At 46.3% G+C, this 27,728-nt stretch overlaps 1 protein-coding gene across 2 annotated transcripts in view; it reads left to right on the top strand.

Moving 5' to 3' along the window:
- The window catches only part of ARHGAP32 (Rho GTPase activating protein 32), a 167,824-nt gene that overhangs the window by 103,889 nt on the left and 36,207 nt on the right, over positions 1–27,728 (top strand). For both annotated transcript variants that reach the window (XM_034069493.1, XM_034069492.1), the window contains 5 exons: positions 8,178–8,315; positions 10,326–10,418; positions 11,439–11,561; positions 12,524–12,601; positions 17,929–18,010. In XM_034069493.1, coding sequence (XP_033925384.1) covers positions 8,178–8,315; positions 10,326–10,418; positions 11,439–11,561; positions 12,524–12,601; positions 17,929–18,010 — 514 coding nt within the window. The remainder of the gene's footprint in view (positions 1–8,177; positions 8,316–10,325; positions 10,419–11,438; positions 11,562–12,523; positions 12,602–17,928; positions 18,011–27,728) is intronic.

Here is a 27,728-nt window from a genome sequence, read left to right as displayed (position 1 = left end):
ATTAGCCCTTTAAAACCTCCAGTTCAGCCTTAGCTGTGTTTGGCAGGCTACACTAAGGAAACTCAATCCCACTCTTTCCCATCTGTAAGTATGATTTTAGTGGTGTAAAGAGAGTTATTGTCTTGCAAAACCCTCCCAGATAAGGGTTGAAACAAGTTTTGAGGGGAATTACATTTGTGACACAGTTCTGCTGCCCCTCAGCTTGTGAAATACAAGCTTTGTGTGAGGTTCAGAGGGGGGGTTCAAGTCTCTATTCAGCTTTTCTTCTGCTTAGAGACCTCAAAACAATAATCCAGTTTAGTAGCTGTTAAGAAGAAGTGGGAATAGGGAGAGTTTGATATTATTAAACCAAATCTAACCCAAATCCCTTTCTATGATAAAAGAAGGGATGGAGAGAGGAAAAGATTGTGGAAGGGATGGATGGATGGATGGATGGATGGATGGATGGATGGATGGATGGGCCTCTTAGTGCAGGTAATTGCAAGTCTTAACAATAACCCTGGTCCTTAAAGGACTCCAGGGAATGCTGAGACCGTGGTGAACCTGTGTTGTCCCTGCAGGCTGGTGGGCAGTGTTTGCAGTCCTTGCAAGGTTCCACAGGGATATACAAAGAATTTACAGGCTCTGCAACACATTTAAAGGGGTTATTCTGTGCCTTGAGAAGAAGTGAAGCCTGCAAAAGGGTTGAACTAGGCTAAGCCATGGAGTTTTGTCAAGTCCTAAAGCAGGCTGTGAAAGGTTCCCTTTTCAGTGGTTCTAGACCTGTTTGTGTGACAGCACAGCATCAGCTTCCTGCATATTTAAACATCCCAACATAAGAATGGCCAATCTGAGCTGTTGTTCTGAAAAACATGCATTTGAACACTTCAGACATCATTTGGTGGTGGTGTTTGGAATGGGAAGGAGAGAACAAAGCCGGATTGTGAAACTGTTCTAAGGGAGACCTTAAACTCCAGTCATCTCCTGGGGGTTTTCTTATTCTTTTCCAGCATCACAGGTCAATTGTTGAAACAGGAGTGACAGACTGCAAGCATGGCTGATGTTCAACACAATGAGAGAAGGGTTTGGGTCAGAAGGGATCTTAAAGCTCATCCAGCTTTGGCAGGGATACCTTCCACTAGAGCAGGATGCTCCAAGCCCCTGTGTCCAACCTGGCCTTGAACACTGCCAGGGATGGGGCAGCCACAGCTGCTCTGGGCACCCTGTGCCAGCGCCTCAGCACCCTCACAGGGAACAGCTTCTTCCTAATACCTAGTCTAAATCTTAGGACTAGGTCTCATGCCAGACCTTTAAACACAGCCTGGTCTTGGAAGCGAGCTGCATCACCTCCTCTGCTTCCTGCTGGTCAGGGGCTAACACCAGTGTCCTGCAAAGGGAGCCTCATCCTGCTGCAGCTCTGGCAGGTTTCTGAGGCTCTTCTCATGGGCCCACACTGGCAGCAAGAGGAGCTGAGTGGCTCTGTTGTGCAGGATGCCCCATTCCTGCTTTCTGCTCAAGGCAGCCACTGCTGCCTGTGCTGTGTTCCTTTTGATTGATAGAATAAGGTCTCTTGTGCACTAAATGAAGGCTTTTATGCAGCTCTGTGCCACTTGTATCTCCCAGCTGTGCCTTGCAGGAGATTCAAGCTCAGTATCTTCTGTCTGAAGGGACCCTCATCCAGTGTTCCATGGCTGGAAGTGTGGTCGCAATAATAAGTGCTTCAAGGGCAGCAGAAAGAATGCCAGGAAAAAGTGGGATCTGAGAGGGAAGAACAGACAGGACTCCCTATCCTGGGTGGTTTGTGGCGAGAGGAGAGTGGGATCTGTTTGCAAATGTCTTACTCAGACTACTGACATCTAAAGTATGGTTCTAGAGTCGCTGCTGGAACCACAAATTGCTTGCAGTAGGATTCAAACCCCCTTTTGTGTGTGTGGTTTTTGTTCTGAAGGCTTGTTCTGTAGCATGTTGATGGTTTCATCTCATGTCATTGGAGTTCAGACACCAAGGGAGCACTTCCTGAGTAGGTGCTGCTGGCATACCTCCTATTGAAAACCACAGTGCTTTAAACAGGTGACTCGATGGGACTTGTCCTTCCTTCCCAACCAGGAACAGACTCAGTATTCCTAAGTGTAAATCCATCCCCTGGTGATGACCCATCAGGAATCTTAACCTTCAGTATTCAGACTCTCCATTCATGGCTCTCTCTGAGGTTGTTCCTCTATTTCCATATGGATTGGGAAGGAAATGTTTCTTTCTTGGTCCTGACCCTGGCTGCTGGAGCTGCAGTACCAGGGTTCTAGCTGTGCTGTGTGGATTTTGAAAGGAATTATTTCTTTATTGAGTGATGCCATAGGGATAAATACCATGGAATGTTTGTTCTAAAGTCCGTTCCTTCAGCAGATGCAAATGGAAGTGCATTGCAAGCTGTCCCTTCAGTGTACTAGAGATGGAGAGGCTTTACTGTGCTCTGTGCTAAAGGCTTCCTCTGTAGACTCTAGGAGGGAAATCACAGAACCCCAGTCTGGTTTGTGTTGGAAGGGACGTTAAAGCTCATCCAGTTCCAACCCCTGCCATGGGCAGGGACACTTTGCACTAGAGCAGCTTGCTCAAATCAAAGGTGTCCACTTAGAATGGTCTGGTGGACTTATTTAAGGTGGCTTTTACTGGGAAAAGAAGGCATCCAAACAGGTAAGAGCCTCCCAGTTCATCACTGCTGGCCTGAGCTGCAGTGCAGTGGTTGAGTGCTCTATAGGAGAATCTGCTTTCAGATGCTTTGCTGTGATGAAAACCCCCAAGCTGAAGGGAATGCTCAGTGTAGCCCTGGTCTAGGAAGGGATGGTGAGCAAGAGGGACAATAATATCTCTGAATAAAATGCAATATCACATAAAAGTGCTGCCACAAAAGGGTTTTTTTAAGCAACAGAAGCTTTTACAATTACATGGTAGTTATTGCCTTGTCCTTTGGGCAGTTTGCTTTCAGAAAGCAAGCTCTGAATTAGAGACACCAACCCTCTTGTCTCCAAGTTGTGTTCTGCTTAGCTCTGAAGCCAATGGGAAAAGCACTGTTGCAATCCAAGAGCCAGGATGATGATTATGGTTTCTGTCAGTAAGTGATGGGTTTGGCAGAGCTTCCCCTTGTCATGTGGTGCTTTGTAGACAAGGCTGGGCCTGGCCACAGATTGAAGAGTAGAGCTGGCTTTTCATCTGAGGAGACATTGAAGCCTGCCCCGTAACCAGGCAAGTGCAAACCCATTGCAGAGGAGCAGCTTGTCTGCAGTCTTACTTGTTTTACACCTTCTCCCAGAGCTCACATCCAAGCTAAGAGGAGGATTGTGGTGCATGTTCCTGGTTTTCAGTGATGATAGAACCATAGAATGGGTTGGGTTGGAAGGGACCTTCAAAGCTCATCCAGTCCAACCCCCCTGCAATGAGCAGGCACATCTTCAACTACATCAGGTTGCCCAGAACCACATCCATGGCCTTGAATGTCTCCCTATGGGCGAGAACTGAGACTTGAGCAGATGAAGATCACTGCCTGCCTAAGCCAGCCTCAAAGCTGTGGTTTATTTTCCTTCCCTAACCTCAGGCGAGTCATTTTCAAAGGGGTATTTTTTGTTGCTCTGCTTTAAAGGATGGTGCTGTGGCCTTCCTGGGATGAAACTGCTGCTGCTCTGTGGGTCAGATTAGAGCATGTTTAGAGCATGGGGTGAAGAGGGTGTTGTGCAGTGTCTGTAATCACTTGTAAATGTCTGTCTGTATCCACTCCTTGCCTTGCTACCTGGAGGATGGAAGAATCTTACTCCCTGTTACTCAGTGCCATTGAACTATTCCTTTTGTGGCTGTAAGCTCATGTTAGGTTATTCCTTGTATGTTCTGCAGTGTAAGACAGCAATCCCCGTGTTGTGGCTTCACCTCTGTGTCCCTCTGAGACCTGCTTGCTCTTACAGCATCATTTGACTAAAGAGATGATGGATGCTGAATTGTTTCAATGACAGCGTGCCAGGAGAGCAGGGATTTCATTCACGTGGTGAGAGTTGTAAATGCTGTTGTAAGTTCATTAGGTGCCTGTCAGCCTGCCATTCAGAAACAGGCTTTCCTGGGGGAGCAGAAATGGATGCTTGGATTTCAAACACAAGTGGTGGGGTTTCTTAGTGTGCCCTTGTTTGTACCACGGATGGGGCAGCTGCAGCTTCTCCATGCTCACACCTCAGCATCCTCACAGGGAAGAGCTTTTGCCTAAGAGCTCATCTCAGTCTCCCCTCTGTCAGGTTAAAACACAGTTCCCAGGTGTGTTTTGAGTGTTCCAATCTGTAATTGGAATCAGGGTGAGCAAGGAAGTACTAATTTTTAGAGGAGAAAAGCTTCAGTGGTTTCCATTAAAATCTCTTTTTCTTTGCTGATTGCAATTAGTTGATAATAAACTGATAATTAATGCTGAGAGACATGAATCTCTTCTGTGGAATAAGGCTATTAAGGATTCACCACATGAATACACTGAACCTTCTCCTCTGCCTTCTGCCTTGCAGTCCATCTGTCTGTGTGTTCCCTTCATCTTGTGATAGTTGGTCTCTGGTGTGATTTCAGGAGTGCTGAAGTTACAGCATTCCCATTATTTTCACCTTATTTCACCTCCCTTGTGCCCCTATTTCATCTTCTTCTTGTCATAAATAAGGGCCTGACAGTGGAATGGGTATCACGCTGCAAGCTGTGGATGCTCTCTTCTAAGCCAGTCAAGTGAGCAGACATCCTTGGTGTACCTGTCCTCAGTGCTGGCTTGGCTCTGCCCAGCTCCATCAGCTGAAACAGGAGCGAGCACCAATGCTTGCCAAGGAAAACGTGTTCATCAGTTCCAATACCTTGGCAATGTCTTGCAGCTTAAGGAAAAGCCGTAATGTGTGTTCCATACCCATGAGGAGCAATGCAAGTGAGCATCCATCTGTGGCCTCAAGGTGAGACCTGGAAGCCCAAAAGCATCACGCTGCTGAGCATATGCTTTCATTGAGCAATGAAGTTGCATTGGTCCAAACTCCCTCGAAGTTTTCCTGGTTTATAGTTTCCCTAAAGTTAGAATAATACACCAGAGGTCATGAGATCGTGCAGGACATTTTGGTAAACAAAGTGGAGCTTAGATAAAGCCACCTCTGGCCCCAGCTAAGAACACTTCCTGGGGAAACCCAAAGTGATGGATTTTATCAGCCTTGCTTTCTGTTTTGACTACATTTCTAAGCCATTTTCCAGCATGACTTGAAATAGGAAAAGGCTGAAGGGTCATGCTGGAATAACATACAGAACCCAGGACCCAGACAGCTGTAACAGTCACCCCCATGGCAGGGTTAAATCCTATTGGGGGATGCTGGAAGTTTCCAGCTATTTAATACATGGTGTTTCCTTACTGTCAGGTCAAACTGCAGTGACTTTTGCTGTATGCTTTAGTCTCTGTTTCTGGGCTTGATCTGGTAAGGTTCATGAGAGCATCCACGTGATTTCCCTCAGGAAATAAGCATTTGAACCAGAAAAGAAAGGTCTACCCCTGCCTTTGAATAAATAAATCTGAGGTGCTACAGAGAAAACAGAGACCGTGGGACAGGCAAGTTGTGCAGGCAGGGACTCAGTAGGACCCTGCCTGGCTTGAAGGGGCATTGATAGACACAAAGGACTCCTGTCTGCTCAGCTGCAGGCAGATGCAGCTGGAAACACAGTCTTCCTTATACCTAACCTGAACTTCCCCTGTTTCAGTTTAAACCCATCACTCCTTGTCCTGTAGCCACAGTCCCTGATGAAGAGTATCATGATGAAGAGTAATAGGTATTATATCTCCTGCAACTGTGATCTCTGCTAACATACCATATACATAAGAGCCTGACCCTGAGGGCTGGGATTGCAGGGGTTCTGGTCACCCCGGTTGTGCACCACCCCTCTTCTGGAGGATGCTGCTGCTGCTGCTTCCGCAGGGATAGCTCAGGAATAGCTCAGCTGGTTGCTTAGCAGCAATTGGAAGGTACAAGAACGGGTCAGGGCTACCTCTGCACCACGCTCAGGCTGTGCTGGCTCAGTGCTTGCTCCACGAGTTGTCGTGAAGGAGCTCCCAGAGAGATGCTGGGGTGAGAAGCATCACTGCTGTCCGGAGGTAAGCTGTCCCTGCTCACCGAGCAGCTGCCTTGCTAGCCACCAGTAGCCTTGTCACCATGATGGTGTAGCATGGCTTTCATCAGAGGCAAGGAGAACGCTGGATAGTCTGTTCTCTGCAGCTTATCCTGCTCGCTCCATGCCATGGACCGGTTGTTTGCCCACCCCAGCTATTCCCACTGTGTAAATATAATTCTGATGTCTTGATTACAGGTAAAAAGAGACTGCAAATCTACAGTCCAACACTTGAAAATAGAGAATCCTAGAACGGTTTGGGTCAGAAAGGACGTTAAGATCATCCAGTTCCAATGCCCTGCCATAGGGGGATTGGAATCTGTCATTGAAGTAATGACAGATTTATGGTTGTTTGACAAATCTGCTTGTGTTCTGTGTGGGTAACGTGTGAGATGGTGTTGGAATACCCTCTGAAGTGCAGCAGGCAGAAGGAAATGAAGGACTGCAGTGATTTCTCTGTTGTTTCCTCTATTGGTGGCTAAACCTTGCTTTAGGTGACTTACCTAGAGAGCAAGAGGCACTGAGCTGCAAAAGGTGGTGAGGCTGTCACCTTTCTGCAGATAGACTTGCACTCCTGGGTTTGGTTTTCTCCTTTAGGTGAAAAGTCAAGCAATGTAACTACTGGGAATTACAAAGCATTTATGTCCTGTGTAGATACCCTCTTTGGAGGGGTGTGAAACAGGAGTGATTCCTTGTTTCTGGGCACAGTACACGCTCTGGACTTGTCTTAAATAGTTGGTATGCTGAAGTATAGGGTTTGCATTTACAATTGTCTTGCAAGCTTTAGGTATTGATATAAAAATGATGCTTAGAAGCCTCCTGGCAAATGAATCTAGCTGAATGGTGAATGTGAGGTAATGCTTTTTGTATCTCAGGTGAAGAGGGCATCCAGTGGAGATTGAGAGCCACATACAGCACATCTGGTTCAGGCTTTGCAGCTCCTTTCCCTGGTGATGTGTCCCCTCTTATGCCATGCATTTGTGCTGGTTGCCAGGCTTTTAATCCTTGCCCTGCCTTGCAGTGGATGTGTATCCTGGAGCAATCTAATTCCTTTCCTCTGGCATCTTCAGAGTCCTTGCCAGAGCACCAGCACTTGGGCAGCATGGCTGACATCTCTTGCAGGCTGCCTTGGTTTTCCCATCCTTTCCTAAGGGAGAACAACTGCCTGTGGAGTGTGGCAAGAGTCTGCAGTGCTGATGGAGATGCTCTTGTTAAATCACAGACTCCCAGCCTGGTTTGGGTTGGAAAGGACCTTAAAGCTCATCCAGTTCAAATACCTTCCACTGGAGCAGCTGCTCCAAGCCCCTGTGTCCAACCTGGCCTTGAGCACTGCCAGGGATGGAGCAGCCACAGCTCCTCTGGGCACCCTGTGCCAGCGCCTCAGCACCGTCACAGGGAGGAATAAATAAGAGCCATACTGTTGAGTTTGGGAAGGAAAGACTGAAGCAAACACTTTGCACTTGAAAGAGGAGCTTTGTGGAGGTCCATGGTCACTGCGTCAGCATCCCCATCTGTAGCACACAAACAGCCTCACTTCAGGTGCTGAGAGGATGAATGACTGTTCATAAAGTGCTTTGACCTGTAAACTGCTGCTTTATCACAACATTCTTTTATTGATCATAATAGGCCATGCAGCTTGTAGAAGTGGTCATTTAGGTAGTAAAAGCTTCACAAAACAAATTATGGTGCCCTAGGCTCTTCCATGTCCCCTGAAGCAGTGTGTGTCTTGTCAGTATCTTAAGTGGGGCAGTGATATGCACTAGGAGTAATGTGTTATTCATAGGAGATTGGTTGGAACGATTCCTTCCCCAAAGGGTGCATTGGAACAGGCTGCCCAGGGCAGGGCTGCAGTCACCATCCCTGCAAGTGTTCACACCCCCTCAGTGCCATGGGTCAGTGGTGGCCTTGGCAGTGATGGAGAATGGTTGGAAGCAATGATCTTAAAGGGCTTTTCCACCTGGGTTGATTCTGTGATCCTCCACACTCTCCCAGTCTCTCCATCCAGCCCAGCGGGTGAGGAGCCTCTAACAGGGGGATTCTCTCTTGTCTTCCTGCAGGGAAGGAGCTGGATCGTGAAGCGCAGTTATGAAGATTTCCGGGTACTGGACAAGCACCTTCACCTCTGTATCTATGACCGGCGCTTCTCCCAGCTCTCCGAGCTGCCCCGCTCTGATGCCCTGAAGGACAACCCAGAGGTGAACTCCCTAAAGCACAGTCACCAGCAAGGGCTTGGATGAGAGAGCCTGAAACTGCTTTCTCATGTACCAAGTAGTTTTAATGCAGCCGGGGTTAGGTTTGGACACTGATTATGAGTAAGAAGATGTAAGAAGTATGTGTTTTCCAGCCTGAACTTCAATGGGTAAAGGGAAATTCCCTGCAAGTTCATAAGGGTTAATGTGCTGCTAAACATGGAATGGTTATTGAGTGTCAAGAAGCTGTCCAGTCCATACCTAAGCTAAGAATGTAGTTAACATCTTTGGAAACTTCCTCAATGATGTGGATGAGTTCCTGCCTTAATGTTAGCAACTTGGCATTCCCAGGAAATCATGCTGTGCCGGGGCTGTGGCACTGCAAGAGGGCTGCCATTCACAGTGCTAGACTCACATATATGGGCTGAAAGCTACTGAAGTGTTTGCATTAGTGCCTTATTCAAATGCTCTTTATAAAACCTAAAAAGTAGGGGTTTTTCCTAAATAAATAGGAGGTATTTTGCATTGTGAGCTGGAATTCCTTTGGCTTCATCAACCTGTTGATAACTCACCTCATGTCCATAATAATCTTCTGGGAAGTAGCACATGCATCTTGACTGCATCATGTCAGAAGATGTGGAGAGGGAGGCAATGTAATGCATGGCCACAGAGGTTACCCGAGCCAGTGGAGCAGGACAAATCCATTCTGCCTGTCTGTCTGCAGGAGGAGGCTGTTACCCATGATGGACAGTGCCCCTTGCTTCATTTCACAGGTCACTTAGCTCAGGGACCTGTAGCTGTACATTTGCCCCCTGCCATCAAGCACAAGTATGGGACAATCCTGACATGCTGTGAAGGAAGGCTGGTGTTGCCTGCCCATAAGATGCATAGTGGAAAAGGGAAATGGGCAAATTGAGGCCATTTAAAGAAGAATCCATCCAGGAACTGTAAATCAGAATGTTTGCTCTTTCAGCACAGAGCTGGTGAGGATTGATTGCTTTTGAGCAACAGGCAGTGGCTGAAATCAGTACCCACTGGAGTCTGCAGGGCTATTGCATATGGGAAGCTGGTGATGCGGTCCCATTGCCCATCAGAACATCTGATTTATTAGTTGCTTTGGCTTAATGCAGGCTGCTCCTATAGAGAATTCAGTTTCTAATCTTTTAAATTCAGCAGAAGCAGCAGTATTCAGGGGAATGAATCCCTGGGTTTGTTGTTTTAAGTTCTATTTTAGACATTCCTATCCCCTACATCTTTATTTGTACAACTGATTTAATATGCACTTTATAGCATGAGCCTGAAAATTGAGCACAGAAGATGTAAAGGTCCTGAACAGCTCTACAGCTCTGAAATGGAATTCTGCAGCTGGGTGGCATCTTGCACTGTATTTTTCCCTCTGAATTGACCACATTTGAACCCCTACCAACTCTGGGCTGCTTGGTAAAAGTGCTTTATAACACTGGGAAGCTTTGGGAAGTCCTCCCCAGCTTCTCTTTAATAAAAGCAAGTTTACTGTTACAGAAAGGACATTGCCAAGTGTATTTTAAAACCCCTCTTCTACTGTTTGAAATATTCCCTCTTTCACCAAAGGATCAGGCTGAGTTGCCACGTTTCTAAGGGTTTGCAAGTGGGTGGACACAGTGAGGTTTGTTGCGCTAAATGGTTCCAAGCTGAGTTTGATGTCCATCGTATATGATTTCTTTGGTATGCAGTTCGTGATGAGAAGAGGGCTTTAGGTTTCAGGTATCTTGACAAGGGAGATTGTAAAATCTATATCTGTTATAAAAATAACTACTACTTTCACAGGGAGCTGCTGCTTTACCCTGTATTTCTGGTGTGTATTCATTGTAACACTGTACTTAGTCTGCTGTCCTCTTTCCAATGACAGATTTCCTTGCAAAAGGGAATATATCTCTTTTATGACAATGGGCAGTTTATGGTCTCTTAAGTCTGAAGAAGTCTCTCCAAACTGGTGCATTAACAGAAAAACTCTGTCTCTCTTTCTTTCTATCCCAGCTCGTCACCCAGATGCTGATGGCTTACCTGTCACGTCTCTCTGCCATCGCAGGCAACAAGATAAACTGTGGGCCTGCTCTCACATGGATGGAGGTATGGGATGAAGCTTAGGTTGCTCTTTGCTTCCTGACCTTAGCAAGCCACAAATGTGCTCTTTGGCCTTTCCAGAAAGAGGTATAATCCTTCCAGAGCTATTGGTGTCACTGAAACGCTATCCTAAAAGCTTTACTCCTTGCTTACCAGTATATAAGTGGCCACAGAATGTCTAGAACAAATAGAATCAGATCCAGTGTTAATATAGGAGCTTTTCCTTCCCTTCTTGCTTGGGTTTTGTCACCCAAGGACATATCATTCTGCTGATACAAATAAAAGGAGGTGGCAATTCCAGGGAAGCAGTGACTTGGGCAGTCTGGATAAGTCCCTGAGGAACAGGTTGCAGAAAGCACACACATTCTTACCCTCCTTTTTGGCAAGGCAATACTGTAAGTGTGGCAAAGCTATTGGGGCTGTCTCAGTTATGGGGTTTGCCTGCCCCTTTATTTCCCTGCTGATGGCTACAGAAGCAACCAAATCAGCTCCCATTTACTGTTGGCTGAACCGGTGCTGTTTGCATGTTGTGAATTGTAGCTTTTGTTTCTCTGTTAACGCTCTTCTGCCACCTCAAACAACAGTCCCTATTGGGCCAGGAAAGACTGGGGCTAGGAGATGAAGCCCCCCTTGTCTGTGGCAGCAGTGCTGTTGCTGCTTAGTCTTGTGGAGATATGTGTCTTCCCATTGCTGATGGTATCGCTGCACACCAGAAATAGAAACACCTATTATTAGGCTGTTGCAATTCAGGTTTAAACGGTTGTAATAAGGATTTTGAGTGCATTTTCCTGCAATTTTCCCTGCTGATATCCTCCTCACCCTGAAATACTCTTCCTGGGTTGCTCTCCTTCTCCCTGGCTGTGTGTGCTGTGCCCTGCTCCATGTGTGCTGCTCTCCTCAGGGGGCCCTCAAGCTGTGCTGTTGGTAGGAATCAGCTTGAAGCCCCTGCCATGTAGATGAGCATCACTAAAATGCCTCCTCACTTGTCCCCAGCTGCCTCACAGTCTCCTGTGCTCTTTATTTCAGATTGATAACAAGGGGAATCACCTGCTGGTCCATGAGGAATCATCCATTAATGTTCCTGCTATTGCTGCTGCCCATGTTATTAAGAGGTATATTGCTCAAGCAGCAGATGAGCTGTCCTTTGAGGTAAATAACAGAACTTCTATTCCTCATTGTCATGTATAGCAGAGTGTAACATGAGTGTCTGTGGTGTGTGTGCACATCAGGAATACATGCAGACACTTCCAGAATGTTTTGTGAGGTGAAGCTTAGAAGATTCAGTTAAATACTCCATTTGCAATGGGTTGGATGCAGAGAGGAGCTCAGTCATCTGTAAAATACAGCTTTATTTGGCATTAGCATCTCCTGATTACACGGATGCTGCCAAGCGCTCCAGCCTGGGCTCTGAGCAGCAGCTCATACTGCACAGGGTATTAAAAGTATGTTGTCTCTGTCCACATATGTGTATGAGGACACATGCCAAGTTCATTCCTCACTGGCCAGTTCACACAAGTGTGTTCCTGTTGGCAAGGCCGTGTCTAACCCCATTTGTAAAAGCTTTTGCTCCCATAGAAAGTCAAGAACCAGGTTGTCAAAGGACTTGATACCTGAAGAATGGGATCCTCTAAAGCTGCTCTGAAGATCTTTCTTGATGCAGAGTAGGAGCTGCTGTTGGAGCAAAGATCTGGGAGATCAGACCCTGAAAGGCTTTGGGCATCCACCTCTAGTCTGTTTTACCCAAAGAGCAGCATTTTATGCTCTGGTTGCTCATGTGCAGTGTTACTATCAATGGAGCATTCATGGTGGTGTACAAAGAAGCGTCAAGGGAAACAGGTAGTGCCCAGAGGAGTGTTTGTGATCATGTTGTTGGCATGCAGCACAGGAAGGACAGGTGATAGTGCTGCTCTGGTGCTGCCAGGGCTTTGTTCGTATCCAGGTGCAGTAACTCTTCCACCTCACATTTGGATTTCACAAAGGCAGATGCCTCGAGATTGGCATTTCTGCAGTTGCTCAGGACTTAAACAGGTTTTCTGCAGTGTTGACAAACGCAGTTATTTGGACTGTGCTGTGACCTGCAGGCTGTGATTGATGTTGCCATTCTTTTGCAGGTGGGAGACATCGTGTCTGTTATTGATATGCCACCGAAGGAGCTGACCACATGGTGGAGAGGCAAACATGGATTTCAGGTAGATGCAAGCATCAGACACGATAGTGCAACCTTATGAAAGGCAGGAAACTCAGCAGTGTGTTTATGGGGCTGCTGTGCCTGCACAGGATGTGACCAGTGCCCCTGTGTTGGTGTAAGAGGACTGCTTTCTCTCTGGACTTCTTGCCTGTTTGAGTCAGGGACAGCCGTGACCATTGGACAGCTGATGGTAGTGGAAGCTGATACTGCACCCCCTCCATGGCAGCTGACACTGTTCTTCAGATCATCCCTGTTAGCATTGTTATCATCTCTGTAATCACTGTTATTCAAATAATCTCATTCCTTCCACTCTCTAGAACTAGATCAGGCAGAACATCGAGGGTTCAGGGACAGCCAGTTAGTGAGACACTGCACTGACTTGGACAAGCCATCCAACTACCCTGTGCTTTCATGGCTGCATTTGTTGTGTAGTCTTAGCGTTACTGGTCTCTATAAGTGTTACAACAGAGAGGATTAACCTCCAAGAGAACCTAAACATTCCTGGGCATTAGGTACCAAACCTTTTGTGTTAAAGTGTCACTGCTCTGCCCAAAGAGTTTTATTCCCAGCCTGGGTTTTCTCATCAGGACATTAAAAGAGAGAAGTCTCTATTTACAAAACAAACCCTTCCACTGGAGCAGCTGCTCCAAGCCCCTGTGTCCAACCTGGCCTTGAGCACTGCCAGGGATGGGGCAGCCACAGCTTCTCTGGGCACCCTGTGCCAGCGCCTCAGCACCCTCACAGGGAACAGCTTCTGCCTAAGAGCTCAGCTCAATCTCCCCTCGGGCAGGTTCAAGCCATTCCCCTTGTCCTGTCCCTACATCCCTTGTCCCAAGCCCCTCTCCAGGTTCCCTGCAGCCCCTTCAGGCACTGGAGCTGCTCTCAGGTCTCCCCTTCTCTTGTCCAGGCTGCCCCAGCCCAGCTCTCTCAGCCTGGCTCCAGAGCAGAGCTGCTCCAGCCCTCGCAGCATCAATGTGGCCTCCATTGTTCAGTGCAAGCTCCCTGCTTGCCATCAGGCTGCCTGAAATCATGGCTAGATACAACGAGAACTGCTGGTGATGAAAGGCACAAGAAGCAAGGGAGCTCTTGTGCAACTGTCATTGCCTTCTGCCTCTCAGATCAGAGCAATCCTAGAGTGCTTTCCCAGCATATACGTTGATCAGCAACCCGTTTGAAGAGGGGTTTGCCTGTATCCATGCACAGTCAGCCTACTGGCACAACAGAACACCATATTCTGGCTTAACACAGACCTAGGGGTGCAATAATCTTGTGTCTTCCATTCTAAGCAAGTCTTTCACAATGGGAGTCTGATTGTGGCCCCTGAAGCACACCACTGGAGACACAGCAGCTGTAGTACCTGGTTCAGTAGCTCTCAGGATGTGTTTGTGTTGTGTGCTTTGGGAAGTTCCTGCCTGTCAGCTGCGGCAGGTAACAAACCATCCGGGTGCCTTCTGCTCCCCCTGACTGCCAAGTGAAGCTGCTTGGAGCAGAGGTGGTTTCCAGCAGCTGTCTCTGGGCTGACAGGCAGTGATTTCATCAGCTATGCAAACTCAGTTATTACTACATCAGCAGAGCTCTTCACACGCCATGGGTCTGGTCTGCAGAGGTGCATTTTTGCTGGGGGTTGATGGGTTTTGTCATTCTTTGAACAGGACTTGGCAGAGCTTTTCATTTCCATGGAATCTGCTACTGAGAGATGCCAATTCCAGTGTGGTGCAAAGAGGGAGAGGGGTTTTTAGTGTAAGGTTAAGGCCCATAAGCTGTGAGTGTGCAGGAAAAGTACTCTTTCCTGAGCTAACAGGAGATTTTTGGCCATGCTGACTGCTGCAGTGAGAGGAGAACTCAGAGAAAGGAGACTGAGTATCTCTGGTGCTGGTACACCAGGCTTAGAGGTGTGTTACTGTTCAGTACCACACTGGTCTTGATGAGTGTATAGGTGAAGAATGTTGTTATAGTTACAGGTTCTGATGGAGCTGTGCAGCCTTGGAAGCATTTGTTCTAGGCAGACAGTTGTGTTCCCATGTAGGAACAGAAGGTGATAAGGTGATAGCAATCCGTTGATCCAGTCATTTTAATGGATAACATACATCAACCAGCACTGGCTTGCGCCAGAGAGTTGTGATTCTGAGAGAAGAGAAAAGGATGAGGCCCAAAGACCAAATGCTTGGCCAGTTTGTTCATGTTACTTCTCAGGTATCTGCTCTGGGCTCAGAGAGGAGCAAGGTTGTATGCAATGGCCACAGCTTACCCTGTAAATGGTACCTCAATAGAGGTGAGCAAGGCTTTGCTCCATGGGGAAAACCATGACTTTGGGACTGAGAAGAGCTTATTTGGTTGTGTGCATTTAAAGCAGCTGTGACTTGGTTGTGTCTGGGCAGAAGTGTGTTCATTTCTGCACGTCCCCAGCTACTGGAGTGAATAAAGGCTTGCTCTGAGGCAGGCAGATGAACAAGAGGCAGCTCTACTGATACCATCAGAAAAGCAGATCCAATAGGTTACAAGTGTGTTCAATGTGAGCTGGAGCTTTGATTCCGTGTGGAAGTCAATTTATGCTGTGCCAGGCAGAGCTGTCCTGCAGGGATGAATCACCATTCCTGTTATCCTCCAATTCCCTCTTAGAGCTGCAGGTCCTTTTCTCCCAGTACCTGATCTAATGACTGCCTTGCAAGACACTAAGGCCAATGCAGAGCAGAAGAACTCGCTGGGCTTCTTATCATTTACTCTGCTTAAAGTAAAACGATTTTGAAGGCATTTCTCCTAAAGCCTTTCTCTTTTCAAATGCCCTTAGTGAGTCACTGCTTTCCTTGTCAGATTGTTACCTAAATTGCAGCCACCTCCACACTAAGAGCCTTCCAGCCCTCTTTGTTCTCCTTTTCCTTCATGCTTTGTCTTTTCAATCACAGTTTCAGGCAGCTGAATCACGAGGGAGAGGCCCTTTTTTGATGCACCAGTGCCTTTGGATGTGCTGGGTAATTGTGTCTCTTAGTTGCACTGATGCTGGAGGTGACACAAAGCACTGGGGTAACCAGAAGTGGATTGGTAACACATGGGCTTGAACTGGTTGTGGCCCTTGCTTTCACATCCATGGTCCATGCTGAACCTGAACACAGGCTTCAAGACTGAATGGATCTCCCAAGAAGGGGCATGTTCTTTCTGCCCTGGATTGGTCAGCAGTGAAGCAGCAGGTTGTGCTTTCCTCCTTTGGTTAAGGTGACTTTTTACCTTTAGATGACTTTGTATTGATCTAAATATATCGCTGCTCATTGTCGGATGTTGCCAGATCCTTTAATCCATTGCCTTTACTCCATCTGTTAACTCCTGGCCTAAACACCTTTATTTATACAAAATCAGGGAGAACTTTGCAGGGGAGGAAAAGCAGCATCTTTTAAATGGCTGGGAATGAGGCATAAGTTGTGACCCTGAAGATGATCTCTTGGGATCATTTCATTTCATCATTTCAGCGACTGGAAATGATCTTGGAAGAAGAGCTGGAATTGAATAAGTCAGATGTAGGCCATGAGAACTGTTACCAGGGAATTACCATCGGATTGCTTGTCAACAGCAGCATGAGGGAAAATCCTCCTTCCCTAAAAAACCCGGTAGTTGGGAACCAATGACAACATGAGAACAGTACAGGGTTTTATTTGGGCATGGTTCTGAGATACCCAGAAGTAATGCCATAAAAGGGTCTTCTTTCCTTCCTGAATTCAGGTTTAGCATTTGATATTGCTAACAGGAAAAACATTAGGTTGCCAATCAAAGGCAAATGAGCTTTTGATTACAGGATGGGATTTGGGGCTGGATTTAGATCCACCATTTTTCACAGTCTCCCAGATGTATCGTTTTGTGTGATGGGCTCAGACTCCCACTGGATATGTATATTTTTCCTAGCATAAATATTGTCTCCTTCATGTCTTAGAGCCCAAGAGAGGTATCATTTAAGTATATTTTGCCCAGAGAAGCTGTGGCTGCCCCATCCCTGGCAGTGCTCAAGGCCAGGCTGGACACAGGGGCTTGGAGCATCCTGCTCTAGTGGAAGGGGTCCCTGCCCATGGCAAGGGTTGCAATCGGATGAGCTTTAGGGTCCCTTCCAACACAAACCAATGTGGGATTCTATGATTCTATGAAATCATTTCTCCCAGATATGGAGACTATTGAGTGGCATGTGAATTCCTGCTGCCACGTCCTGTTTCATCAGAGCATTAAAATCCTTGCCACACTCCAGTCTTTACACTGGTTTTGACAGTCTCTCTGGCATTTCTAAGGTAGGGATGCAGGGCAAGCTGCCATGATGAGCAGGAACACTGCAAATGAGCATTGGAGAGGAGTGGGTATGGTTAAGAAGCTCATGTGGTATGTTCATCAGCTGTTCCTCAGGTCAGTGGTCAGTAATGGATATGTGGCACTTTTCTCCTCTGTCCCTTGGTGACAGGGAAACTGAGGCACAAGGATTACACTGGCTTGTCCATGTTCAGATGGCTCTTGTCAGAGGTGGTTTTGCTCATCACACTCTAAAACCACTTAACGTTTAGTCAAATCTTTGGGTTCTTACTTACAAATGTAGAACTCTCTGTGCATTTTATTGCATCTCTTCTCAGTCCTAAGACTGAATTGAATTCAATAGAACTAAAACCACATCTCTTAAACACAAGTGGTAAATGCTCCATCCCTGGCAGTGTTCAAAGCTAGGTTGGACAGGACCTTGGATGACATGGTCTAGTGTGAGACATCCCTGCCCATGGCAGGGGTTGGAACTGGATGAACTTAAGTTCATTTCCAATCCAAACTAATCTATGATGCTATGAAGCACACTGATTTGGGATGCTTCAATAGTATTACGAATCACCCCATTAGCCCATCAGATCAAGCACATGCAGTAAGGCAAGGACATGGTAGAGGGCTTTGTGCATTCAGTGTGTCGTCTCCTAACTTAGCACATGAGAATGTGGCTTTTTGTCTGTAATGGCACTACACAGACAGGCAAATACATTGACCCATACTGGATTTCAGTTTTCTAAAGGAATAAAATGCTCAAGTGCTTGCAAATATGGTATTTTAGCAGTGAAAACAGCGAGGTGTTGGTGTGATTTGAGCACACGTGATTGAGCTGCTAAGAGCTCTTCCTTACATTTCATGGTACACACATGCAGTGCAGGAAACCCAGCAAAAGCCATTCTGTCTCTCTTGAGCTCCACTTGAGCTTTAGGGATGTGTAGCACACTTATCCTCTCCCCTCTCTGTTGCAATGGAATATGAACCATGCTTAGAAAACAGACCATTAAACCCACCACACTGAGCGCTGTGCCTCTCTTTGTGTTTCTACTCCAGGTTGGATTCTTCCCTAGCGAGTGTGTTGAACTAATCAACGACAAAGTTCCTCAGTCCGTGACCAACTCTGTGCCAAAACCAGGTATGTGTGTTCAGGTTTATGATCTTTCCGGTGTTCCATGGTTAATATCTCCTTTCTACATACACACTGTGTTACAACCTGTGTGTCAATCAGTCTTTGTGCGTACCATGTTATCCTTTCTGTGTGCCAATCATCCCCACGTTCCCTCTCTCTTGAGTAGCTCCCACTGGTGAATGTCTTTCATCTGCAGTGTTTTGTAAGCTGCTGTCAACATCCATCTCCTGCATGGTTTGAAAGATTTTAAGCTTGTAAGAACTTAAATGCATTCAGCAATCTGGAAGCAGTGATTCCATGTGGCATCCTGCTTCCTGGTGTCCAGAAGGTGTTGTCTGTGAGGTTATTTTCATACAGCATACAGGTGACCCAAAAATGCTTCTGTTGACTTAGATGGGATAGATTAACTAGGTGCTGAAAGCTTCCTCCTGCTTGAGGATTGATGGAGGGTCAGATGTAACAGAACTTGGAATCCTAATTACTTCTGTTCTGGGTATATGACTCCATCTCCTTCCTACTGCCTTCTGCACCAGGCACATTGCTACCCAGCATTGCTGAGGAAAGGGAAAAGAAACAGAAAATGAGACCTTACATCTATTCTGTTGTCACCCCCAGTATACACTGGAAGTAATAGCAGGTAATTGCTATCTGTGCAGAGCGTGCTGGTGGTGAAGCTTTTGTTCTAAGTTAGAATAAGAAAATCCATATATTCATGTAGCTGAAGATAGAGCTATGTATCTTTTGTATCCAGAGAAGCAGTTTGAAATCGCTGATCTTCCTTCAGATGATACACAGCTGGCAGGTTGGGCTGGGAGATGGTTAACTGGGGCTCTTTGCATCTATTTGAATGATGGTCCTTATCTTCTCAGATTGCTGACTTGATATTTGGAAACAAATAGATGTGATTCAGAAGTCTGGCTTTTCCTAAGGGAAGTGTGTTTTATCAGATCTTGCGTTACAGCTCAGGACTTGTGGTTCAGTGGTAAGAAGCCATCAGTGCACTGCATGAATCTACGTGCTTCAAAGAGCTGACAGCTTAGGGAAATCATGTCCTCCGCCTTTGGTATCGCAAGCCTTTGTTATTCCTGGGAACATGCAAATGGATTTGTTGGAATCAGTGTCATGGAGAAGTCAAAGCAATCCAAAGCATTGCAGCAGGTGCTCGTTCCATAAACCCACTATCTGCCTTTTGCTGTTTGAAGTTGATGTCTCAGTACTGCCATCAGCCACTTCTCTGTGCTCTCTCTGCTAAAGCACGTGGACAAGGGCAGCTTTAAATCTAAACACAGGCCAGGCTGATCAATACAATCCTAAGCAAAGTGTTTGCTGTTAAATATGGCTCAGCAATGAAGTGTCACGAGCTGCTAGTGAGTAGTTTCGTGCTCTGCTTTAATGAAAGATAGTGAAGCAGCACGGATTGATAGATCCTGTTTGGCTTCAGCAACACACGGGGTGGTGGATTGCCTCCTTCAGCCCTGGGAAATGGCTGTTGTGAGTTGATACCAGAAGCCCAGCTCCTATGAAAAGTAGTAAGTTGAAAGATACCACCAAGTCATGAGACTGTTCCTGTTGACCTTCCCTGGTGGTTGTGGGCATACAATTCAAGGCAAAAGTCCACTCTAGAGGAGCACGAATGAGCTTTCAGATGTAAGGAGTTGATGATACCATTCCTTTGTAGCATTCTGCTTCCCATGACTCCCACCTTGGGAGGTAACAGTGCTCCTATGGTGGAGGCAGAAGTCTTAGAAGAGGCTTCCTTGGGTGCTACAGAGTTTGGCATGGGTCAGAAATGAACTGCTGGAGCACCCAGAGCAGCTTAAATAGCACTGCTGGGAAGTGGGATCTTTCCAGAGCTCGCTAGGAATTGCATTGCTGGGATAGCATGGAAGAGCTTGTGTTTTCCTCACCCATATTCCGTGCATTTAGTATATTCTAATCTATGGCTTAAACATATAAGGTAGTTCTCACATACTTAAATGTCCCCATCCATGATTTTTCCCTCTTTAACTATATTTGAAACAGCAGATTGGCTTTTCCCAAGGAATAAGAGACTTCTCTAAAAGGAACCACTTGGAGCTTTTGTCCTTCCTCATCATTAGCAGAGTATTTCATGTAGAATGAATGTGATTTGGGCTTGATAAGAGGTATTTACGACACGCAAGCTTTAGTTTCCTCCATCCAGATGTGCAGGACATTTTGTATCTGCAGCGGAAAGCTCTTTGCCATGAAGGAATTTACAAACACAGAACTCCTTGTGCTGTTTAGTTGTCCATAGGCTTGGCTGGGCTGAGGAATCTAATGAAAAGCAGATGGAAAGCGAAGAACTTCCTGCCCTGTGTTTTTATTATGATTTATAATGAGAGGGTTTGATTTGCAGAAGCGATGGGGACAGCATTTTAATAGAACCATAAACTACTGCAGTGGTCTGTAACAGGGCAAGTAATGAGTGAAGTTCAAATGGAACTGAAAGGCAGGGAATGGGAGGGGAAGGCTGGGATGAAGTGCCAGCTCTGCTCTTAGAAGCACTATTTTCTTTGCCTGTGGACTCTAATGATAACTTCTTAGCCTAAATGATGATATTGAATTGAGAGCTGGTATTTCAGAGCTAATCCCATTTACTGCGAATTCCAGTACTAGAATAGATGGAAGCAGCTTGTGTTTCTAATGGTTTTTGAAGAGATCCAGGATAAAGGTTGCATTTGAATTTCAGATCCTCGGTGAGAAGTGGATCTCTTCAATATTCATTAGTCATGGAAAAAGCTCCTGTTTTTCCTTCTCAGTGAACATCAGGGAATTGTCTGTAACATGTGGCTGTGTTTACTCTGCTCATTCCCTTCTGTCCCTCTCTGGTTGGTCTTTTCTGGGAACGATGTGTCCATGTGTATGTGTTCATGTTGTCCCCACTCATCATCTTGGCATAGCTCACAGTCCCAGGCTACGTCTCGGTCCGTTCTTCCTCATAATCCTGGGCATCTGTAGTTCTCAGTCTTGCTTAGGACAAAGAATGAATAACCCCATCAGCTCTGGACAAATTCCTGTCTCGTCCATTAATTACATTTGGATTGAACAGGTAAATGTGCTCTTATGATACGCAGCTAAGGACACATTAAAGGGTACTTGTTAGTATCCCAAGCTTAATCCAGGTCAACACACCAAATACAACCAATCCACTGACCTTCAGGATTGAAATGTAGGTCTGGACCAGGCAGCAGGCTCTGTTCTGACTTCCTGAAGGTTCTGGTACAGTGCTGAAGGAGTGAATATGAGCTGAAAAGAATGCAAACAAAGCTACATTCACTGTGTTAGAGCTGTTGCAACCATGACAGACCCTTACAAGGTCATGCCTGGGTTGAAACAGGCCAGTTGCTAATCCCTGGGCATAAAAGATTGTAGGTTTCCTTTTACATAAGAATAAAAAGCATGAAGGATAAGGTACAGATAGAAGGTAGGTTCTCCAGTGGCCTGGGTTGAACGGTCATTGACACTGATGAGTGCATAATGTTTTAATCAGTGGTTTTATAAAGAGAGATATACGTAATTAGTAACCATTCTCCTTAATCTTATAGCAATGAACTGGTCCTTTGATGTCCAATAGGCAACTGTCTCATTGAAGCTAAATGAACTGAAGCTCTTACTGAGCCAGGTCAGGTCTCCGTTTCCAGTGTGAGAGGAGACAGGGAATACACATGCTCAAGGCCCCTAAATACAGCTCTTGATGCAGAAGACAGGACATGTGCTTTCAGTATTGACAGAGCTCAGGACCAGTCCTTCAAGTCATCCCCTGGGCTTTGTGTTTTCTCTCTTCCATTAAAGCCAAAGCTCATCCTTGGGGATAAGTCTCTGCCTCCTCTGCAAGTAATGATTGTCAGGAAGAACACCTTGAGTCAGGAGGAAGACACAGATCTGTGCCATTGTAATCTTTCTGCATGGAATGCACAGCAAGATAAAGCATAATAGAGATAATAGAGATACTAAAACAGAGGAAAGCTGAATGTGTAAGGCACCAAACCACACAGAGTACACATTTACAAAGCTGGGTGTTGTTTTCTTGTGGAAGTGCTTGGCATTGTCCCTTTGCACAAAGAAGTGTCACATCTTCCAGCCCTGTTCCTGACCCCACAAGGTACTTAAGCATGGGCTTAACCATAAACACATGCTCAGCAGAGGGTGGAAGTAACACCAAGGAATCCCATGCATCCCTCCCTTGCTCAGCAGGGATGGGCCTTGTGCTAAAGCTTCAGACATGCAACGTGTATGGGGGTAGTTTTTGAGCTGAGACACAGTGGCAGGGCAGTTGTTGGATCCTATGGAATTCCCAAAGCGTTTAGGGAATAAAGCACCAGACAACGTGGAGGATTGGGGCTGAGCTTTGTGTGAAATGAGCCCATTTCAATGGGTGTGTGTTTTAACCAACTGTTTTGTCTCTTTCTTTCTTCTTTTTCGCTTCCTCCTTCCCAGTCTCCCCTGCCCACGGAGCCCGTCCAGCGTCCTGGAGCTACTTCCCCCCTTGTACGTTCTCATTGATCCCTTTTTCCTGCTTTCCCTCTTTCTCTGCCTTTCTCTCTCTTCTAGATTACTGGTTTCCACTGTACCTGCAGGTCCAGGTGCTCTGAAGGATATTTAGGGAAACCCAACCAAACCTTTAGTCTTGTATGCCTTTTTGAAAGCTCTTTGCACATAGGGAAACAAAGACATTTAAACTCCTTTCTGGAGGAGATGATAACATCATTTGGAATGAATAAAACCAGAAGTGAAAGAAATGAAGTGCCAGGCACCCAAATGACAGTGTGAAAGAAAGAGGGGATAAAAATGGGTGATGGAGAGGAATTCACTCTTGTAAATGACCTGCGAGGGTGGTGAGGCACTGGATGCTCCATCCCTGGTGGTGTTAGGGCAAGGATGGACAGAGCAGTGGGTGCCATGGTCTAGTGTGAGGTGTCCCTGCCCATGACAGGGGGTTGGAACTGGATCATCTGAAGGTCCTTTCCAACCCAAACCATTCTGTGATTCTAAAGTTTGTTAGAACTTGAAAATCTTAGAAGCAAAGATTCCCCTTTAGTTTTTCTTAAGCTCAGAAGATGCTGTTTGAGCTTAGCATCAACCAGTGCCCAAAGTGAAGCTGTTCCGTGGCTTATTTATTCATATTGCTTCATATTGCCCTGGTCTTGTTTAGATCCTGCTAATGCTCATCTAACCTCATAGCAATGATCTGGTGTGAGTAAAAGCAGGGACTGTTTCCATAGATGTACCTTCTTTTTACACGAAAGGTCTCATTTACACTCATCTATTCCCCCTGGGATGTTGTTTGCATTCCGTACATCAGCCTTAAAACTGGATATGCAAACACTGTAGAGAGAGATTGATATAAACCCCAAAATATATAATATGCATATACATATATATACACACACACATATATATATGTGCTTTCCCCATGCACATGCACACTTCCAGCCTGTTGGCATAGAGACGGTGTGCTCGTAGCTTTCTAACATGGGAAACAGGAACATGATTCCTATTCCTGATGCTTCCTCCTGGAGAAGAATGTTATTTGACAGCAAACAGCTTGTTTTGGAGCACCTTCCTCAGCATGTGCCAATGTTATCAAATGATGTCCAGACAGAAAGGTAAAGGCTTCAGAGAGGAAGGAGAGAACGGGGTTTGTGTTTCAGCTGTAACTTCCAGTACCTACAGGGGATGACAAGAAACCTGGAGAGGGGCTTGGGACAAGGACCTGTAGGGACAGGGCAATGGGAATGACTTGAACCTGCCCAAGAGAGGGGAGACTGAGCTGAGCTCTTAGGCAGAAACTGTTCCCTGTGAGGGTGCTGAGGCACTGGCACAGGGTGCCCAGAGAAGCTGTGGCTGCCCCATCCCTGGCAGTGCTCAAGGCCAGGTTGGACACAGGGGCTTGGAGCAGCTGCTCCAGTGGAAGGGGTCCCTGCCTGTGGCCATGGAACTGGATGAGCTTTAAGGTCCCTTCCAACCCAAGCCAGGCTGGGATTGTGTGATACAGGAAGAAAGGACAGGTACTTCTTAGGTTTCCCCCTCCTTTGTAGTCATGCTCCTTGAACCCATCAGTGATGCAATTCCTGTTGAGGATCAGTAGCAGTTAAGTTCATATAATAAAGGCAGGGTTGGGCTTTTTGCCCTTTTTAACATGAAAACAAAGAACAGCCCCATTCCTGGTTATTTATAGCAGCCTGACAGCTTAGCATTCAGTCACCCTCCTCCTTAAGCCATTGTCAAGAAGGGAGACTTCAAGCCCAGAGCAGCTATAGCATTTCTGCTCAAAGCTATAAGGCTCATTAGTGCTTCTGCTTGCTTTTCATGTCAGATTAATTTGTTTGGGCAGCCGTGTCCCTTTGTGAGTCATGGAATTGCACCAGGGACCAGGAACTTGAGTGGGGCTGTGCCCAGAGCCCTGCTGCAGGGACCATGTGCTGCATCCCAGCCATGTTCCAGTGCTTCTCCATGGTTTTCTGTGCTCGTGGTTCCAGTCCACCAAAGGTCATGGTTGCAGCAGTGATTTAGGGAGGTGCTTTATGTGTTTGTTTAGTGTGGAAGGTCCAGTCCTGCTCAGAGTTTGTCAGTGTTAGGGGGACATTACTGGGGGAAAGCTGGAGAGAGGCTTTGGACAAGGGCCTATAGGGACAGGATAAGGGGGAATGGCTTGGAGCAGCTGCTCCAGTGGAAGGGGTCCCTGCCATGGCAGGGGTTGGAGCTGGAGGAGCTTTGAGGTCCCTTCCAACCCAAACCAGGCTGTGATTTCTCTAGCACTGTCTCTAACTGCTGTCCCTGCCATTTGCTCCAGGAGATGCTTTAACTTTGTCCTTTCTCTTGCCTTCTGTCTGTCCCTTGTCCCTCTTCCCACCTGACCCTTACTTACGTGCAGATTTGGAGATGGATAGTGTAAAGCCAGGCTCTACGTATGTTACAGAGGCTCTGAACCACTCCCAGCCGAGCTCAGGTAGAGCCCATTGGTGTCCTAACCAAGTCTAACGCTGTGTGTGATAGCAATAACCATTTACTAACACCCTAGGTTTGGTTACAGAAGCTAGATGTAGTTGAAATAGTTTATTATTCGTTTTATTTCTATTCCTATCTGTTGGCTGGAAGAGCCAAGGGCTGATTCTCCCAATCCACCTTCTCCCAGGCAGGTTTTCCACAAGGGATTTCATTCAAGTCAATGAATCCAAATCTTAAAGAGCATGCTTAACATAAGTGGGCTTGTATTGCGAGTGCTCTGCAGCATCAGGACTGTGTGACTCTTGCTCTGTGTATCCTAAACTACCTTCTTCCCCCCTGCAACTGCTGGATTCCTAAATACAGAGTGTTCTTCTCTTCCCAGGCTTTAATTTGTGTCTCAGAAAGACGAAGAATGTGCCAAACCCCATTTGACCATGTTCTGTAGGAAAGAACTTGCTTGAATAAGAGAGAATTGTGGTTAACTCCTATAGTTTGATGGCAATGTAACAACCTTCATAGCAGAAAACAACTGTGTTGTGTTGTCTTTGTCATGACGACGTTGTTAGAGCTTTCCAGAAGTAGAATGAGGTAAAATCAAAGTGTTCCAGTGGAGCTGAGCAATGAGATATGTCTCGGGTATGTCTGAAGTACATGCCATGTATTTAACCAGTTTGAGCCTCAGTTATTGAGGGCTGTTTGACAACAGACATTTCAATTGGGGTTGTTTGGTTAAATCAGTTCTGGGCTTCAGTTTTCCTGCATCAAAGTGCTTTGGAAAAAGATGTAAGTGGAGTTTTAAGAGAGGCTGAGCAGGAAACTGTGGAAGTTTTGTTTTCCAGAAGTCTGGATCAGGGCTTTACAGTAAAGCAAAGGGTTTCTTGCATAGTGTTCAGGTAACGTGTTGTCCTCTCATGTCTCTCTGTTCCATCCAGTCCTTTCATCCTGTGCTTGCAATGCATTTGCAGGGGAACTACCTGTCACAGAGATCACCCCGGTCTGTTCCATGGATACGATGGATTGCTCAGTGGCTGGCTGGTACTGAAGTGATGCCAAGGAAGGCATCCAGCCAGCGCTCCCTCTGGTCCTGCTGTCCACGATGCTGGCTTTACATTTCATTGCATCTTGGATACATGAGGAAAGCCAAACTTTGTCTTCCATAATTACGTTGCATTGCTTCTTGCTTTCAGTGCAAGGAATGCTGAGAAAGTGCTTATTTAACCTGAATTGCTCCAGTAATTACCTGGTTGTAGGAAAAGGGGATTTATTGCAGTGACTGAACACAACTCTTAACATGTTCTATTGCAGTGGGTTTTGGCTTTTTAGGACCTCAAATTCATGCACAGAATTGTACCCATCAGAACAGCAGCAGTGTTTTCCTCTTGGTTCGTTTCCTTGGAGCCTTCCTTTCTCTTTGCTCTCCCTCCTTTCTTTAAAGTGATTCTTCCCCCTGCTTTTTTTCCTCCTTCCCATTTTCTGGCTGAGCTAGAAAGGGACAAGGACCGTGGGCTGATCTGTGGAAATGCTGCTATATACGGGATGCATCTGGTCCTCTCTGAAAGTCACACCATGGAATCTGTGATTCTGCTGGAGAAGGATGAGTTTGAGAGAACAGCTCCCTCGAGCCTGGGTGCTGGGAACACACAAGTGATTGAAACTCTAAATGACAGATACTGTGTTCACCAGGATGGGTAGGTATGATGAGCATCCAGCTGCAGCAATGTGTGTGCTGCCCTGGCTCCTACAAAATCAGGGTGCCCACAGAAGCCCCATCCCATGCAGTGCTCAAGGCCAGGTTGGACACAGGGGCTTGGAGCAATCTCTGACACTGTAAGCACATGTTTTTCAGTGCAGTTTGCTTTTGGATTCAGCCTTCAGCAGCGTATCTGAAATACTCTTCCTGACCACATAAATAAAGCCAATAAACCTTGGTGTAAGTGAGGGACGAGCAAGGATTGGAGTATTCCAAGGCAGTTCCTAAGGATACACAGCATCACGAAGTCAATGTGTTTTTGTGTCTCCTTCTTGATCCTTTAATCCTTTCCCAGTTCAGATGTTTTCTGCACTGACAGCAGGAGGGAGAACCAAGCCTTGGTTTTGGCAGGGTTTTTAAGCACCACGGTTGTGGTTCTTACCCACAGACTGGAGTTGTCGCTGGTGTTTGTAGCCAATGCAGCATTTGCAGTGTGAACAGATGAGGTATTTTTGGAACACTTCCTAGGTGCTATGGAAACACATCTGGATGGTTATCAGGTACTTGAGAGTAAATCGGTTGATGTTTTCTTCAGGAAGCCTATATGGGAAAGTCTGGAGTTTCCTGTAGGAAAGAAGGGATTTGGGGATTACTGATGGGTCAGAGGCAGAGGCAGCTGGGCAGGGCAGGAGATCCATAGTTTGGGAATGACCAGGAGGGAGTCTGGACTAAACCTAAAGGGCATCTGCAGTGATGAAGAGGAAGTGCTCAGGTGTGCAAAGTAGATTCATTTCTGCATTGCCTGTAGATTTCTTCCTTGTGTAGGCTCACTGTGCCCACTGAACCCATGGGCTTCAGGCTTCACGTGGGTTTACAGGTAATTTTATGGCAATCTTGGCCATGTTTCCTGGAGGAATTATAATAGGAAAAGAAAGCGTGGTGTATGGCTCTGTATGCCTGAGTTCAGAAACAGTTACACAGCTCTGTGAGTTGTGTAGGTAAGAAAGAGCTATATCCATCTTTCCGGTATGGAATCCTTCATGCCTCACCTCTCTGCAGAGTTCT

Source organism: Melopsittacus undulatus, chromosome 15 (assembly GCF_012275295.1).
Source record: "Melopsittacus undulatus isolate bMelUnd1 chromosome 15, bMelUnd1.mat.Z, whole genome shotgun sequence".
Lineage (NCBI taxonomy): Eukaryota > Metazoa > Chordata > Aves > Psittaciformes > Psittaculidae > Melopsittacus > Melopsittacus undulatus.
This window is presented reverse-complemented; position numbering and strand designations above follow the sequence as displayed.